At 54.8% G+C, this 18,230-nt stretch overlaps 2 protein-coding genes across 2 annotated transcripts; one reads left to right on the top strand and one right to left on the bottom strand.

Annotated features, from left to right (window-relative positions):
* The first annotated feature begins 9,160 nt into the window (after positions 1 to 9,160).
* Positions 9,161 to 10,668, top strand: H1-10 (H1.10 linker histone). The gene has a single exon (XM_075096045.1). It carries the CDS (start codon positions 9,297 to 9,299, stop codon positions 9,963 to 9,965), a length of 669 nt encoding a protein of 222 aa, XP_074952146.1. The 5' UTR covers positions 9,161 to 9,296; the 3' UTR covers positions 9,966 to 10,668.
* A 4,364-nt stretch (positions 10,669 to 15,032) lies between these two features.
* On the bottom strand, positions 15,033 to 16,746 carry LOC142058602 (histone H2A type 2-B). Its single transcript, XM_075096046.1, has 2 exons — positions 16,672 to 16,746; positions 15,033 to 16,592 (listed from the first exon to the last, which is right to left on the bottom strand). Exon 2 carries the CDS (start codon positions 16,521 to 16,523, stop codon positions 16,143 to 16,145), a length of 381 nt encoding a protein of 126 aa, XP_074952147.1. The 5' UTR covers positions 16,524 to 16,592; positions 16,672 to 16,746; the 3' UTR covers positions 15,033 to 16,142.
* Positions 16,747 to 18,230: the final 1,484 nt, after the last annotated feature.

Consider the following 18,230-nt stretch of genomic DNA (forward strand, 5'->3'; position numbering starts at 1 on the left):
ACCTTGCCCTGGAAGAGGCTGAGGTGTTCTGCTGATGCACCGAGGCAGCTGAAAGGCTGGTTTTGCTCTTTGCTCAGATCCTGGCTGGGCAGGAGGGAGAAACCTGAAGAAGGAGGCTGGCTGGTGGAAGGGAAGAGGGGTGGTTTCCCCATCCACACCATGTGTAACAGGCAATAGCTGCAACCAGGGCCCTGCATTTGCAAAGTGGTGTGATCCCAGCCCTTACCAGTGGGTAAAACCATGAGCGGGGTTGTGGTAGGGTAGCCAGGTGCACCCTGCTGAGGGGTTGGAGCCATTCACGAAGGCAGCTGTGTTTTGTGAGGCGCTGGCACAAATATGAAAGTTGAGGAATCGAACAACCATATTGCTGCTGCAGGGGCTGTGTGTGTGGGGGAGTAGTGTCAAATTAAAGACAGACCACCGGCACTGGCACATGGAAAGCGGCACGGAGAGGCCAAGCTGTGAAGCCTGGGGTGGGAAAGGTTGCCATGTCCCTTGGCAGCAGCACTCAGGCGGGCTTTGGGCCTGGGTGTTTCCCACATTGCAACCTGCCCTGACCCCACAGCAGGACCCCTCCTGCCTGCTGCCACAGCCATTGCGGGCAGGCAGGGTGCCAGCCCCATCCCTGCACACCTGGAGCCCCAAACGGCCGCCACTGCCACCAGCCCCCACCACCACCACTGCCGCCCCAGCACGCAGGCATGCGGCCGGGGCTGCAGCACCCAGGTGTGCACAGACCCCCCCACCCAGCACATACCCTGGGGTGCTTGTAGGGGAATGTTTGCTCATAAGCACAAAAATAGGCTCAGGACTCTGTAAGTACACAGAAATATTTTAGCTAAACATTTGTGTGTATGTGGTTTACATATACAAACACATTTACACAAGCAGTAATGTGTATACGTATATATTTATCAGAAGACATCTTTTGTGAGCTAGAGAGCAACATAGCAAGGAAGCACAGGAGCACGAACAAGACAGCATGGCGGGGGGGATGGGGGGAGAGTTGCTATATTATACTTACACAGACACATATCCCAAGGCTCAGAGACAAAGAGAACAAGTTAGTTTACTTTTAGGTTTCCGTTTATGAGACATGCGTGGTTGCAGGCTTACCAATGCACACACACGCAACAATTATTTCTTCATATACATACACATATATATTCAGAGAAAAAGATACCTCACACGTAGATATGGCTACCCTCATATATTTTTTTATATCTTTATATAAAAGCATTTAAATATAAATGTATAGATATAGACACCTACAAATGTGTGTGCATGTCTATGTATTATCTATCAGCCCTGTATATGGAGAGAAGAGATGATCATACACACTCGACACATTTTAAACTATTTTATACTTATATGCTTGTTTTTGTAAGCGCCCATGTGTGGGGTTTCTTCTTTCTCTGTCTACACACACAGAGATACCCCCCCAATACTTTATTTTTTTTATATTTACACACTTCTCTGTGTTTTCTATGTATTTTTATATATTATTGATATATTTATGTGTTTTTTATATAAGAGTGATATACAGGTGTGTGTGTAGTTTAGCTAGTTCTGCATTTCTTTGAGAAAGGAAAGAGGGGGAGGCAGGGAGAGGTAATGAAAGAAAATACAGGCACAAAAATAAATTCTGCATAGAGGTGGCTATGGGGATATCTGCATGGGGGGCGGGGGGGCGACTGGCTCCCTTGTGCGCTTTTGCCATACACACACACACACACAGACAGAGAATATAGATCAAGATAGATACATATACACATCCTCCCATGCATCCCAGAGATTATATATGAGGGCAGAAGAGAGGGTAGGAGAAATCACACCCTCACACATAGATACCCCACATGCATTTGAGGGGTGTGTGGGTGTGGAGGGGATGTTTCTGTGTAGGTCCTTTTCTCTCTTGGGGAGGGGCAGGGGGAAGACAGAGAGGATGTTAGGAAATACAGACACACACAATTAGTTATGTATATAAGTAAACAAAGTATATGTGGCAGGGGACATGGGAATGGGGCCTGTGTGTAAATAGGGTGCATGCTCTCTCTCATACATGTATATATGTGCATGTGTGTCTACATAGAAGAGAAAGGCTATATGTGTGAACAGCTCCTGTGCACACTCTCTGTAAATATATATGTACACAGAGAGTGTAGTGTGTGTCTTTATCTGTATAGATGGGGGAATACCATGTGTGAGTGTGTCTGTGTGTGTGCACACAAACTTCTCTAATTATACGTTATAATGTATTAAATTATATATTCATATATGTGTGCATATATAGTGAGATAGATATTGTGTGTGTGAACGGTGCTCTCTCTGGGTGAGTATATATGCATACATACAGAGTGAGAGAAAGAGGTGAGTGAACAAGTCACTCTCCCTCCATATGTAAGTATGGATGTATATATGTGTATTTGTGTATGTGCATATATTTATAGCAAGAGAGAATGTGTGCAAGAATAACTCCCTCTGACATACATATGCGTGTGTGTGTGTGTATATATATAGCAAGAGAATTTGTGTGAAGAGCACTCTATCCCTTTCTAAGTATATATGTATATACATGTAGTAAGAATTATGCATGTGTGAACGGCTTGCATGTTCTCCCTCTGTATATGCACTTGTGTATAAACAGTGTTTTCTCTAATTATATATGTATATTGCGTATAGAAAACTGTGTGTGAACAGTCTCTCTGTACATATATATGTAAGCATATATATATGTGCACATCTGTAGCAAGAGAAAGTATTGTGTGTGTGAGGACAGCTATCGCTCACTCGCTACACATGTATATACGTAGAGAGAGAATATATACCAAGATAAAAGCATATATCTGTATATATTTATGCATCCCAGAGACTGTACTTTGGGGGAGGGGAGAGAGAATGGTAGAAAAATGTGTGTGTGTGTCCGTGTGTACTCACGTGTGTTTGAAAAGCTCTCGCTCTTTTTCTCAAGTATATACACAAATATAGCTGAATATATATATATATATGCACACACCCACCCCAGGAGAGAATAGTGTGTGTGAATGGCTCTCACTCTGTGTGTGTATATGGCAAGAGGGACTACTGTGTATGTGTGCATGAACAGCTAAGCTAAGTATAGATGTATATATCAGGGGAGGGGGGGAGTAGTATGTGTGTGTGTGTGCACGTGCGTGCGTGTGAAAAGCCCTCTCTGTGTATACATGTATGCGCATATAGACAGAGATGGGGGGGGCGGTGCAGGCATTGGGGTGTGACCTGAGCTCTTGTGTATATGCCTACGTGTGTGTGTGTGTGTGTGTGTAAAATTTTGTTTGTATGTATGTGACCAGTCTCTCTCTGTATATATCTATATATATATGCATATATGTGTGTGTGTATATATATATAAAGGAAGATTGTGTGAGAACAGCTCTCTGAGCAGCTCTCAGTATATATGTATATATGCAGGAGGGAGACAGGGGAAAAGAGAGACTGAGACACCTGTTACCTCTTTCCTCCCCACCAATATCTAAGTATATACATATGTGTGTGTGTGTCTGTATAGCAAGAGAGAATTGTGCAACTGTGAGCGAACAGCTGTCTGCCTGTATATATGTATGTATATAAATATATATGTGTGTATATGCAGGAAGAGAACTGTGAATGTTAAAAGATCTCTCAGTATATACTATATATATGTAGTGAGACAAGGGTGTGTGTGATGAGCTCTCAATATAGAGAGTGCATATATGTGCAGTTTTGGGCCCCTCACTATAAGAAGGACATCAAGGTGCTGGAGCGTGTCCAAAGAAGGCCAATGAAGATGGTGAAGGGTCTAGAGCACAAGTCTTATGAGGAGCGGCTGAGGGAGCTGGGGTTGTTTAGCCTGGAGAAGAGGAGGCTGAGGGGAGACCTTATCGCTCTCTGCAACTACCTGAAGGGAGGTTGTAGCGAGGTGGGGGGTCGGTCTCTTCTCCCTAGTAACAAGCCATAGGACAAGAGGAAACAGCCTCAAGCTGCGCCAGGGGAAGTTTAGGTTGGACATTAGAAAAAACTTCTTCGCTGAAAGGGTTGTCACGCATTGGAACAGGCTGCCCAGGGAGGTGGTGGAGTCTCCATCCCTGGAGGTATTTAAAAGACGGGTAGATGTGGTGCTTGAGGATATGGTTTAGTGGTGGACTTGGCAGTGACAGGTTAGCGGTTGGACTCGATGATCTTAAGGGCCTATTCCAACCCTAACGATTCTATGATTCTATATAGCAAGAGGATGTCTGTGAGAACAGCTCACTAAGTATATACATATATGCATAAATATGGAGAGAGAATAGTGTGGTTTTGTGTAAACAGTATGCGCTCTAATTATGTATGTATATAGAGAGTGAGGATGTGTGTGAAGTTTCTGTGTGTATATATGCATCTATATATTCATATATATATAGCAAGAGAGAGTAGTGCGTGTGAGAACGGCTCTTGCTCGCTGTACTTATGCATGTACATACAGAGATTATAGTATGATATATATTCATATGTACACACTCCCCCTATATATGCATATATTTAGGTACCCCAGAGATTACACATGTGTATGGGGCGGGTGGGGGAAAAGCGAGATGGAAAATGTGTTTGTGTGCATGAATCGCTCTCGCCTGTTTTGTTATGTATATATGTATGTATGTCTAAACATACATTAAGAGAGACAATGTGTGTGAACAGCTCTTTATAAATGTATCTGCAGAGAGAGAGTATACTGTGCATGCATTTGTGTGTGATCAGCTCACTCTCTTAGAGCTGCAGAGATGCAATTTTCTATAGAAGATATAGATGTAGGTGTGTGAAAAGTGCACTTGCTCTCTCACTCTGTGTATATATTGTACATATCGAGAGAGACAGAGAGTGTGTGTGTATCAGAAAGCAGACCTCTCCCCCCACCAGTATATGTGTATATGCATACATATGTATGTGGGTGTGTGTAGTGAAACAATTGTGTTCAACCAGCTCTCCCCCCCTTTCTCTATATATGTCTCTGTGTGTGTATATATACAGTGACAGAGAGCTCTGTGTGTGTGAACATCCCTCACGCTCCCTTGCTATATATGCGCACACATACATATGTATGTATCTGTGGCTCAAGAGGGAGAAGTGTGTGTGTGTATGAGAGACAGACAATGGGTCTACCTTTCATTATATATGTATATATGCACCTTTTTAATGCAGTTAGAGAATTATGTGTGTGTGTGAACAGCTTTTTGCATGTGTGTATACATATAAGTATGTATGCATATATGCTTATATCTATATATAACAAGGGAAAAATATGTGTGTCTGAACAGCGCGCTCTCTCTCTCCCTAAAAAGTATGTACGTAGTGAAAGAATTTTGTGTGTTTGGGAACAGCTCTCTCCATATATACACACATATAGACTACATATGCATGCATGCGTGTGTGTATATGCATATGGGGAGAGAGGAGGAGTGTATGTGTGAGAAACAACAGCTATCTACATATACGTGTGTGTGTGTGTCTATATATGTAATTGGAAGAGAATTTGTATGTGAACATCTCTCCCTAAGTGTATGTATATACATATAGAGAGTGAATTACATGTGTGTGAACAGCTCTTGCCCACTCTTTCTGTATACACACATATATATGCATGTGTATAGCAAGAGAACTGTGCCTAAGTCTATATATGTAGTGAGAATTACATGTGAACAACTCTGTATGTAGAGTATATATGTATTATGCATATATATGTATACATACAGCAAGAGAAAGGAGTATGATGTGTGAAAACAGCTCTCTCTATATATGGAGAGAGAATAGTGTGTGTGTGTAAGCAGCCCTCTAATTACATATGTATATGTGTATATAGAGAATTATGTGTGCATAGTTTCTCTGTATATGAGTGTATATGTATATATCCATCTATATAGAAAGAGACAGTATTGTGTGTGTGTGTAAGAAAAACTCACTAACGCTCTACATATATATATCCATAGAGAAAAATATATATACACGCATACATTTCTGCACCCCAGAGATTATACATGTGTATGGGGTGGGGGAACATAGAATGACAGGAAATGTGTGTGAGAGCATAGCATGCGCGCTCTCTCTCTCTCTCTGCATATATATCTGGAGAGAGAGTGCAAGAGAGAGAACGATGTGTGTGAACAGCTCTCGCTCACTCTGTGTATGTATGTGTCTGCATATATATGTATATAACGAGAGAGAATACTGTGTACATATTTGTGTGTGAACAGCTAAGTATAGATGAATATATGCAATTCCATATGTCAAGGGGGTAGCGTGTGTCTGTGTGTGAAGTATCACACGGGGTGTGGGGGTGTGTGTACACATACAGGAGGTTGAGAGAGGCGTGTGTGTGTGTGTGAGCAGGAACAGGTCCCCCCCCATATACATATGTATATACATATACAGATACATTATGCCTGTGTGTGTATAGTGAGACTATTCTTTGTGTGTTTGACCAGCACCCTCTCTCTCTCTCATCCCCCTATTTCTATATATATCTATATATAGATATATATCTATATATGCATATAGGCATATCCAGTGAGAGTACTGTGTGTGAATCTTTCAACACTCTGTATATGTGTATATGCACATATATATACACACCGATAGAAGTGCATGTGAGAGAAGTGTGTCTCAATATAAGTATGTATGCCTATATATGTGTATACACAGCAAGAGTAATTGTGTGGTAACAGCTCAGTCTCACAGTATATGTGTATATATGCATATACAGATTATGTGTGAGAGAAATGTGTATATGTGTGAATGGCTCGCTGTTTTTATCTGTGCATAGGTATACGAAAGAGAGGTGTATGGGAACAAGACTTGCTGTGTCAAAGTATATATGTACATATAAGGAGAGAATGTGTGTGTAGAGGGGGGAGCTATTTTCTCCCATACTCAGAGAAGCACACATACACACACTGCCTCCACCCTGTATTTTATTCAAATATTTATATCTTCCTATATGTATACATGTGTGTTCTCGCTCCTGCCCTCTCCTTGGGGGGACGGGAGAGACACGCTCCCACTGACACTCCAGGTGCCCAGCACGTGGCGTTCAAGCACGGAGCTTCCCACACGCACCCACAGCCACACAAATGTGCAGCGCTCATCGCCCGGCCCGGCCTCGCCCTCCGCCCCATGCATCTTTTATTTAAATATTCATATGTTTATGTCAGTATTTTACAAATATATACCTAGGTGTTATGCATATGCATGCACTTACATTTCTTTTAAATTTACATGTAGCTATTACAATAAATAATAACTATATTACATATATATGTAAGACACCCCTATAAAATACACACTCCCCCTATACAACCATAACATATAGCCAGCTTAAAGGTAAGTCTCCATTTGGTTACAGCATTAGCTCTACACATTTAGACACTTATATGTTTGTATGTTACACACACACACACACACGTATCTATACATTACACATCCTACCCACCGCTGCACCCCGTTGCAGCAGTTTCAGGCGGGGCGGTGGGTGCTACGTCCCAGGGGTGGGTATGCAATGCTGCCTGCCCCAGGGCCGAGGGGGCCCTGCTGGTCCTGCTGTGGGGTCCCGGGGCCGTGCCCTTCCCGACACACCCAGGCCCCCCGCACTCGTCTGGGTCACCCCACTCCTCCTGCCGCAGCGTCTCGCAGCTCCCAGAGACCGGACGCAACTCATCACAGGGGTGCCTGGACACGGCTGCTATGGGGGAACAGCGCCCCGCCGTTATGGGGGTAGTGTCTCTCCTGGGGGGAGGGGGGGGGGGCGGGGGGAGGAATAGGGCACCCCGCTGCAGGACGGGGAGGGGGACACGGCCGGGCAGGACCCGGCCCCAGGAAGCCCCACCGACGCGGGCAGAAGGGGCTTGTCCCCTCGGCGGCGGGGGGCCCGGGCGAGGGAAATGGCGGAGAGAAGCCGGGGGATGGGGAGAGGAGGAGGAAGGGAAGGCGGAGGGGCTGTGAGGTCTCGGCGCGGCGTGCGTGGGCAGGGGGCGGGGTGCGAGAGTGTGTGCGGGTGTGTACGTGTGCGCGTGTGTAGGGCTGTGTGCACGCGTATGCACACCCCTGTGCGTGTCCCCACTGTCCCGGCACACGCCTGCGGGTGCCACTGCGCACGCACCCGCCCCGGCCCACCCACGGCGGGGGCACACGGATCCCGCTCCCAGGTGCGGAGCGGGGGGGAAGAGGGGGCCCCCCAGGCTCGGCCCCGGGGCTCTACAAAGGCTCTACAAAGTGCACACCCCTCCCTGGGAAGCCTCGTTCGCCCGGTGGGATTTGGGAGGTTGGGTGTATTTGGGGAGGTTCATAGCCCCGCTCTTGCCCCCAGCCCTCCAGCCCATGCAGAGCTGCGGCCTGCAGCGAGGCTAGGAGCCCCAACCCACCCCGCGGCGAGCAGGGCTGCAGGGACGGCAGCGATTCACGCACCGTGCCAAGCCGGGGGTCCCCCTAGTCACCCCCTCCGCCAGTCCATCTGCACCCGCCGCGCTGCCCGCATCCTCCGCTGCGGGGCGATGCCCGCCGCGGGGGAGGGGGGTGGCACACCGGATACGCAGGGCTCCCCACATGGGGCCCCAGTCCGGGCGGCCGCCGGGGTGAGGGTCGGTGGGGGGGGCGGCCCCCGTCGCCGGGGCGGGGACCCCCGGCCTCGGCGCGGCGTCTCCGCGCTGCTGCCGGCGGCCGCGGGAGGGCGTCGCCTGTGTTAGTTCCCTTCGGAGAACCCGGGGCCAGCGCCGACGCCGCCGCCCCCCGCCGCCTGCCACCTCCCCCCTCCGGCGGTGGCCCCTCTCGGGCGGCGGGCGGCGGCGGCGGCGACGCGCGGGGGGGCCGCCGCGGGGCTCCAGCTGCCGCCGCGCCGGGCGCCCCCCTCCTCGCTACCGCCGCCGTGCCGGGCGCGCCCCCGAAATCGCGGCGGGGGGCGGCAAGCGGCGTGCAACGGGCAGCTGGGGGGCGGCGGCGGGCTGGGGGGCGGCGGGGCGCGGGGCGTGGGGCGGGCGGGGCGGTGCGGGGGGGCCGGGCGGCGGCGCGGGAGCCCCGCGAAAGGGCCCCAAGAAGCACAAGTTGGAGCTGGCGGCGGACCAGGCTGTTGTTGTTCTCAACGTGGTCCGCCCCGCGCCCATATAAAGGGCGGCGGCGGAGCCCGCCCCGGCAGAGCGCGGCGGCGGCGCGGAGCCGAGCGGAGCGGAGCCGGAGAGCAGCGCCCCGCGCCGGGCCTCCGCCACGCCGCGGCTGCCCGTGCCCTCCCCAGCCGCTCCTCCCGCGCCTGCGGCATCATGTCGGTAGAGCTGGAAGAAGCCGATCTGCCCCTGACCGAGGCGGAGGAGGTGCCGCTTGCCCCGGAGAAGAAAGCGGCCGCTAAGAAAGCGAAAGGCGGCGGAGGCGGCGGCTCCTCCTCGCTGTCGCCGTCGAAGAAGAAGAAGAACAACAAGAAGAAGAACCAACCGGGCAAATACAGCCAGCTGGTGGTTGAGACGATCCGCAAGCTGGGCGAGCGCAATGGTTCCTCGTTGGCCAAGATCTACAACGAGGCCAAGAAGGTGGCCTGGTTCGACCAGCAGAACGGCAGGACCTACCTGAAGTACTCCATCAAGGCCCTGGTGCAGAACGATACGCTGCTCCAGGTCAAGGGCACCGGCGCCAATGGCTCCTTCAAGCTCAACAGGAAGAAGCTGGAAGGCGGCGGCGACGGGGGCGCGGGCAGCGGCGCCCATAAGTCTCACAAGAAGGCGACGGCTTCCACGTCCCGGCGGGCGGAGAAGAAGCCGGCGGCCAAGAGCAAGAAGCCCGAGAAGAAATCCCACAAAAAAGGAGCTGGCGGCGCGGCGGCGAAGAAGGACAAGGGCAAAGCCAAGAAGGCCGCCAAGAAGGGAGCCGCCTCCCCTGGGGGCAAGAAGGTGAAGAAGTCGGCAAAGCCCAAGGCGCTCAAGAGCAGGAAGGCATGAGAGCGGGGCGCAGGGAGCCCCCGCCGCCCCCCGGACTGTGAGCCCCGCCACACAGGCTGCTCTGAGGACGGACCCCAGGGGACCCGCTTTGTCTTTGTGTTGCTGACTCGGCGCCGCCGCCGCCGCCGCGCGCGGTGAGCGGGGCTGCGGCTTCCCCAGCCCTCCCTTCTCCGGCACCCCGTTTTTTCCATCCCCCACCCCTCCCCGCGCCCCCAAGCTTCCCCCACCCCGCGGCTTCGCCCCGATCGCGCCCTTTTGTTTTCGGCCGTGCCCCTCCCCGCGTATAGACGGTTCCCAGCCCTCTTCCCCCTCGCCCCCGTCTCCCCGGTGCTTCGCAGGGTTTTTTCCCGCCCGGTTTCCATAGCAGCCATTTTGCGGCGGCGGCGCCCCCGCTGCCCCCCGCGCCACGTGGGCCGGCTCCCGCCGCCCGGGCCCGCGCCCCGCCCCGCCCCTCCCCTCCCTCCCGCCGGGCGCTCCGTGCCTGGTCGCAGCCATTTCGAAAAGCCACGGCGCCCCCTATTGGCTCCCGGCCCCCGCCGCCATGGCAACGGCCCGTTGGGCGCCAATTGGTGACCGTGGAGTCGGGGGCCTCTTAAAGGGCCGGCGCTGGCGGGCGGCCGCGCCCCCCTGGCGGGACTGCCCGCGGGGAGCCCTCGGGCCGCCGGATCAGGTCGCATCTTCAATGAATGGCCTTTATTTTTTTTTTAAAACAGTTTTGGGTTGGTTTTGGTTGGGGGGGAGGGGAGGGAGGGTTTTTTTGTTTGTTTAGTTTTTTTCATTTATCGTCGTTTCAAATAAATTGTTAAAAAACGCCGAGCTGTCGTGTGCTCCCTGCAGGCGCTGGGGAGCGGGCGGGGGCTCGCGGCCTCGCTGCCCGGAGGCCGCCCGGGTGTTGATGCGCCAGGGCCGGCCGGGGGGGGCCTTCGGTGGGGGTCCCGCTGCGCCCGCCGGGGAGGGCAAGGGTTCCCCCGCCGCGGAGTCTGAGGAGGAGAGCACTCCCCGCGCAGCTGCGCTCGGCCCAGCGAGGGGGCGGGCTGCGCTGTGGGGGACACCTACGGCGGGTACCCGCAGCACAGAACCCCCCCACCATGCCAGGCAGCATCTGGTCCCCCCACAGCACCCGAGTGTGTGTGTGGGGCAGCTCCCAGGGAGGGCTTCCCCCCACCCCGCCTCCATCCCTTCTTCCAGGCGCGAGAGCCGCCGGAGCTAGGGGTCCTGCTGCGCGCTCGCCTGCAGGCATGAGTGACAGTGCAGGCATGAGTGACAGCGCCGGGAGCAGGAGCCCACCTCGGAGCCACCCCTCGCCTCCATGGCTGCGCCTATTTATAGCTCGCACCAGCGAGGTTGCATAAAGCCCTGCCAGGGATCTGGGCCATCTTGTTCTGCCTGGCTGCAGGGGCGAGGGGTGAGCCCGCAGCGCCGCGCGCGCCCCGCCTCCGCATGCCAGGGACCCCCGGCTTACGCGGGGGCTGCAGGAGCGGGAGGGAAAGGGAGCCCGACCCATGTGCTTTTGCTCTGCGGCAGGGAAGGGAGCGGGGCAGGGAGGGTGGGAGGCGGTGGTGTAGTCACACTGTACCTGGCAGGTCATGCTGTACCTCGCAGGTCGGCTGTGGTTACACCCGCAGCAGGTCAGCGCTGCCCTCGGGCCAGTCCGGCTGTCACCAGGGCCATCAGCACCAGCGTCCTGCTCAGCTGCTGCCAACAGCGAGGGAGCCACCAAGCAGGAGCAGCACCCCAGAGCTGCCACCGGCCCCCGAGTGTGCCCAGAGCCCCAACGCGCGCCTGGGGAGTGCAGCACAGATCGGCCCAATGCACAAGGTCCCCGGGGGGGGGGGGGGGCAGCAGCCAGCCCGTGCCTGGGGACAGCCTCAATCCCAGGCGACAGCAGGGCCCTTCAGCACTCCCCGGAACAGAGCAGCCCCCTTCCTCCAGGCCCAGTCCCTGTGCGGCTCTTTTATTCCTGCACCCCTTGGCACACACGGGGGAAGGGAAGCACGTTTTACTCCCTTGCTATATTCAGTGAGAGAAACCAGCTGTGCTCCTGGGAGAGACCAGCAAAAAGTTCAGCTTCTGGGAGCCTGAAGCCTCCCTCTGGGCCTATATTTAGGACAGGCAGCTGCCAGGTCAGGTCAGCCACCATCCCACTGCCCATGCAAGTCCCACACCAAGCCTGCGCTCCTGCCAGTGACCTCAGGTACCAGGAGAGTGCTGCTGCGTTCCAGCACCCACCTGCAGTTGCCTCCTTAATCTATAGATAACACTGCAGGTTTTGAAGGGGATGCCATCACCGAGGTCTGGCTGGTCCCATGGTCGGCAGCACTAGCGTTATACCTCAGACACGAGTGGCTGGCTGGAGCAGGCACAGTGGAGGGGTCTCCCTGCTCCCCAGGAGGGGTGGCCACACCAAATGCATCTTGTCAAGGGCACAGCTCTGCCCTTGGCGTGGACAGATGGGGCAAGCCACTCGACTGGTAAAGGAGCATTACCTCAAAGGTAAGCCAGGGCAGCATCCCTGCAGGCAGGTACCGGGCATGCGAGGGCAGGGGAGGCAGCAAGCCTCCGGCTGCCCAGCAGAGGGAAGGCAGCAAGGCAACACACCATGCTGGCCCAGCTGGAGCCCTCGCCTCTCGGACAGAGGGGCCAGCAGCGTCTTACTTCACAGGTTGAGACTGCCAGGAGTGATGAGGCCAGAGCATCCCCAGGCAAGCTCCCGTGGGTGCTGGCAGCCACAAGGGCCAGGCTCCAGAGAGAAACCCAAGCTGCAAGGACTTCCAAGGGCTGGTGACTCCAGCCTTGTCACCCAGACGAACACAGTCCCAGAGCAGTGGTATGCAGCTGGTGAAGGTGCTGCTGCACACAGCGAGATGCACAGCAGCCTCCTACAGCGGACAGCTTCAGTTCCAGGTCTGTGCTTTCTCACCGTCAGATGCCCCAGAGGAGGCAGGGGAAGAGCCCTGCAGCCTCCCTGCTTTCTCCTCGAGGGAAGCAGCAGCCAACAGACACCCTTGCAGGCTCATGTGACCTCTGTGAAGGCTTGACTCAGCCAAGTCCTTCACATTTTATGAGCTCAACTGCTCTGGTGCTATGAAGCATTGAGAAAAGCCAGGACCAGCAATGCTGCTCCAAGAAGCCACAAGACCCATCTCTGGAGCTGCAGTCTTGAAGGTAACAAAGTCCATTTCAGCTTTATAATAAAGACCAAGACTTCTGCTCTCCTGGTCATGCTGATGTTCAGATGTGAAGTTTAGGGAGTGATAAAGGCCAAGCCCTTTAGTAATGCTTGGCAAGACAGACAGGCCTTCCTTCATTCTGCCTTGCACCAGCCCAGCTTTCCCAGCTGGTCCATCACGTGACTGGCAGAGGAAGTTCAGAACCCAGCTGGAGCTCAGTGTTGAGGGCACCACATGTGCCACCAGCTCCTGGTCACAGCTGCAGGCATCGCCCCACCAGCCTGGGCAGAGCCACGCAACAGCTAGCACAGCTATGGAGCTACTCAGCCCCCAGTGGGCAGTGCAGCAGCCCAACCTGTCCCTGTTCCCTGCCCCTGCTTAATACTCACTTCTGCCTTTTGTTCTGGGCGTGTTTGGTGGGGCAGGTGTACTGCTCTACAGAGAACAGCCCAGCAGCTCCAATCCTGACCTACACCTTCCATAGCCAAGCACAGATCTCACCAGCACCCAACCCTGACCGTACTGGAAGTTGTCTAAGCCTTCCTCAACCCCTTCTCCCAAACCCAAGCCAGAGGCAACTCCAGCTTGCAGACCAGGATAGCAGAGACATCCAAAGGCAGGTGTTGGAGTAAGAAACAGACCCATATCTCCAGGGGTCTCCTCCTCCCTTCCCATCACGATCAGCTTTTGCCATCTGACCTCTGGAAGCCTATCTCTGCTTCCTTGCCTGCAAGGTCATCCAGAGGGTCCTGGGCAGCCCATTGGGTAGGGAAAGCACCTCCAGCATTGGGTGCAGGCCCTGGGTCCAGCCTTACTCCTCCTCCATTGCTCCCAGACCAGGGGCATCTCAGGCATCCTGGCACTGGTGACAGAGCAACCAGGCAACACAGCATCACCACAGATGGGAGAAGAGCTGGAGAAAGGTTTTATCTGCTCCCAAGGGTAGGAAGAGACTATTCATCTGAGCAAAGGGCAAGCAGCACCACTACTAGGCCAGATTTGGTGTTTTACTAGTCCTACCCTGGCTTGGAAAAAACTGAGCCCAGGCACCAAGCTGCCACCAGAGAGCCTGCTCCCACAGACCGCTGCCAGATTCAGTAGGTTCGGTGAGGTGACAAGACACAGCACATGTGACAGCATTCAACAGGGAACCAGTTTAATCAGATATTGGGTTTGTACTGTTCTTTTCAGTATCACAAGTTCTGCATTTTTCTAATAAATACAAAGCACTCACGTTGTACAGAATGTTGGTCCCAGAGAAAACAAGAGGGAGAGAACAAGACACTGTGATACAGACACATTGACCACCACACCAGGCAGCGGAAAGGAAACGCCTCATCCCCACCTCGCTGACAGCAACAGTCACTCTACAGCAGGAAGAGATATCCCAGGGGTCCCTGCTGCAGCAGCAGGGCTGTGGCCAGGTACCCCCCACCCCGCTGAGGTCAGGGTACCCCAGCACAACCACTGGACACATCCACACCCCCATTAGCACGACACTAACAAACACACTGCTTCCACATTCCACAATGGAGTGGAAAACCCCTTCATAAAACCAGCTGACAAGTATCCAGCTTCATCTACTCGAGATAATAATAAACTCGGAGCCAGGGTAATTCACTTCATCCACAAGATTAACAGCTGATTTGATATGTTAAATACATGCTACTTACAGCACATAAATATAGGTTGCTCCTTTTTTTTTTTTTTTTACTTAAAAAACATTTTATGAAGGTCTATGGTCCAATTGCCTAGACACCGCCGCATGCACACGACTATCAGCCTCCACAGAAGCGCGCTGCTCTGGGCAGCGAGGAAAGCTGTCTCTGCATCAGCTATTCCAGGTGTCACGGGACAGCTAGCCTGCCCCCATGCTCACACATTATCCACACAGCCATTAAATAAATATGGTACTAGCCAAGAGTGGGTTTTAATACAAACTCCAGGGTTGCTTTTAAAAAGAAATATTAATCCATAGAGGGTTACAGTTAACAGATATCATCATCACTTTATTTCTCAAAACCAGAAATAGTGTTGAACAAACAAACAAACAAAAAAACAGAGCATGTAATTTCCAGAAGTGCAACCAGGGTACAGGATAGCTCTCAGCAACACGAAGGGCTTCTGCAGCTGGGAGAGGAGGGGAGCCATGGCAGAAGATGGCAGCTCCCGCTCCCGGCGGGCGCCTGACCTTGCGACGCTCTCTGAGGGGATTTGTCACTGCACCCTCCGCCCCACCCTGCTAGTAGGGCCCACAGCATGGGGGACCACTGAGTCCCCCCAGCGCCCACTGTGCCAGGGAGCTGCGGGAAGGTGACTTTGCAGGGAGGGACCCCAAACTAAGAGACCTTAAAATAAATAGGACCAGCGCTTCTTTACAGTAGGCAATGCACTAGCTTTACCATGAAAAAAAACTAAGACTAACAGTCACTTCTTGCCAACGGAGAAACTTTTCCTCCTTTTCACATTTTGCAGCCCCCTGTCCTCCCCACCGCAGTGCGACCAGGGAGGCATTGCTGGGGGGGGCACACAGCAGCAGCCGCCAGCCCCATCCTCACGCCAGGGTGAGCAGGGCCAGCTGGGGGAGCCCTGCACAGCCCCAGGGCTGGTGGAGGGGAGAAGCAGCCGGGGGTGTCCGTGTCCATCCCCAGGCCAACCAAAACAATCCTCAGCAGCTACCAGCAGCTCTGCACCGTGACCCAACCACACGGCTCCGGATGCCACGGCCGCCGACAGCTGAGATCCAGCTGCTTCCTCCAAAAACACTTCTTCCAAAGGGAAGAGGAGCAGGGCAGGGGCATAAGCAGAGCCTGACCTCCCCCATGCTCTCCCAGCACCCCACCGCAGCCCAGGCTGGGAGAGCTACTGGAGGGCTTAGCAGAGTGCTGCCAGGGCTCACCACCCAGCCCGGGCTGGGGGCGGGAAGGGAACCCCCAGCCCCACTAGGAGGGGAGGTGGGGTAGTGGTGAGGAGGGGGCCGGGAGGGGAGCTGGGGGGAGGGCAGCGTTCACTTCTTCGAGCTCTGCGTCTTCTTGGGCAGCAGTACGGCCTGGATGTTGGGCAGGACACCGCCCTGGGCAATGGTCACGCCGCCCAGCAGCTTGTTGAGCTCCTCGTCGTTGCGGATGGCCAGCTGCAGGTGCCGCGGGATGATGCGCGTCTTCTTGTTGTCGCGGGCCGCGTTGCCCGCCAGCTCCAGGATCTCAGCCGAGAGGTACTCCAGCACCGCCGCCAGGTACACCGGCGCCCCGGCGCCCACCCGCTCCGCGTAGTTACCCTTCCGCAGCAGCCGGTGCACCCGGCCCACGGGGAACTGCAGCCCGGCCCGCGACGAGCGCGACTTGGCCTTGGCCCGCGCCTTGCCGCCGGACTTCCCCCGGCCCGACATGGCCGGCAGGCAGCGGCCCCTCGCCGCCGCCGCCTCCCAAGAAACGCCGCGCACAGACGGTCCCGGCGCCTGCAGGGAGATAAACGCCGTTACACCGGGCCGGGGCCGGGGCCCCGCCGCCACCGTCCCCGCCCGCCGCTGCCCTTACCCGCACCGCCGCCGCTCCGCCCTGCGCGCCGCCCGCCGCCGCACTGCCCGCACCACTGCCGCCGCGCCGCGGATATCCCTGCCCGCCCCGCCGCACGCCGCTCCCCATTGGTTGCCGCCGCGTCATGCGCGGCGCTCATTGGTTGTCGCGCCGATCCCTGATTTGCATAGGGCTCGCAGCACCCCGGCTCCGCCGCGGGGACGGCGCCGAGGGCAGCGCCCGGCGGGGAGCGACCCTCGCTCTGCCTCTTGCTTCGGAGGACCCGGCTCCCAGCGGGCTAAGCCCGGCCGCAGCCAGGGCTCCTCCACGTTCCGGTAGCTGCGTCGTGGCTGCGCCGGGGCTAAGGCGGTTTGGCCGGAGCCCCCGAGGGTGTCCCGGCAGCGCTGCTCCTCACCGACTGCCCCTTTTGCCTCGGCCAAAACCATAGCCCCCCTCCCCGACCAGCCGAATGCTTCTCCTGGGAGGGTGCCAGGGCCTGCAGACGCTGCCCTCCCTGCCAGAGCATCACGCATCAAAGGGGAAAGTTGCTCCCAAGCCAGCTTTTAGGGCCAGGTCATGCCGGGCTGAGTGCGGTCATCTCCTTGCCAGGTAGGAGCAACCATGGCACACTGGGCGAGCAGCCAGGCTCCAGCTCAAAGGTGGTGGAGTTCAGCAATAACACCTCCTCATTAAATCCTCAGTATACTTTTTTTTTTTGTGATGGTGCTGCTGGTGCTCAAAGCCTCGAGAGAGATAATCTGTACCCTGCATCTCTGTATTGTCCCTGCCTCCTGGAGGGAAGGATTGCGTTCCCCAGAGCAGGGAACAGTAAGCATCCCCACTTGTGCTCAGCATCTTCACTCCCTCCACAGCAACTAGAGACTTGAAATGAGCTTTGAGATGAGCTGGTGACCTTTGGAAAAGCCTGATCTGCAGTTAGCACTGACCAGACCAGGGCAGCTGAGCTGCTCACCCTGGAGAAGCAATGGCCGCACAGGGAGAGAAACTGCCCTTCTCGACCTGCAAGGACAGGCACCAAGGTGACACCCCAGCACCTGAAGACCTATTTATTCTGCCAGAAGCTGCTAATGCAGCAACTCTCTTGCCTCAAGTAACTGTGGAAGCGATGATGAGCCAACCAGCAACAGGCTTTCTGGTTGGAAATCCTAATCCCACTTTAGATTCCCATAAGCCAGGAGACCTTCTGGGCTCAGCCGCCTCGTGGCACGCGAGGGATTCAGAGGCAGATTTGGCTCTGAGAGCGCTCAGGTCTCCTCAGGTGCCCATCCCATGGCTCCTGTCCCTGGAGAGGGACAACAGAGCCAGGGCAAGCCCCAGCTACGGCTGCCCCTGCAGATCCACAGGGGCAGATCATTTGAAAGAAGCCCCAGAATAAATCCCCAGGGAATATTTTCCACTGGCAAATGGAAATGCTCCAGCAACGCAGCCCTCAGCAGCTCATAACTGGTCTCCCCCTCGTCAGTTGGAAAGGAGATACAAGCTCTGCCTGCAAAAACAGAAGGAATGGGGCTGTGGTGGGCAAGGAGGGCAAAGACACGCATGCAGACAAGGGCACTGCG

This window comes from Phalacrocorax aristotelis, chromosome 6 (assembly GCF_949628215.1).
Source record: "Phalacrocorax aristotelis chromosome 6, bGulAri2.1, whole genome shotgun sequence".
Taxonomy (NCBI): domain Eukaryota; kingdom Metazoa; phylum Chordata; class Aves; order Suliformes; family Phalacrocoracidae; genus Phalacrocorax; species Phalacrocorax aristotelis.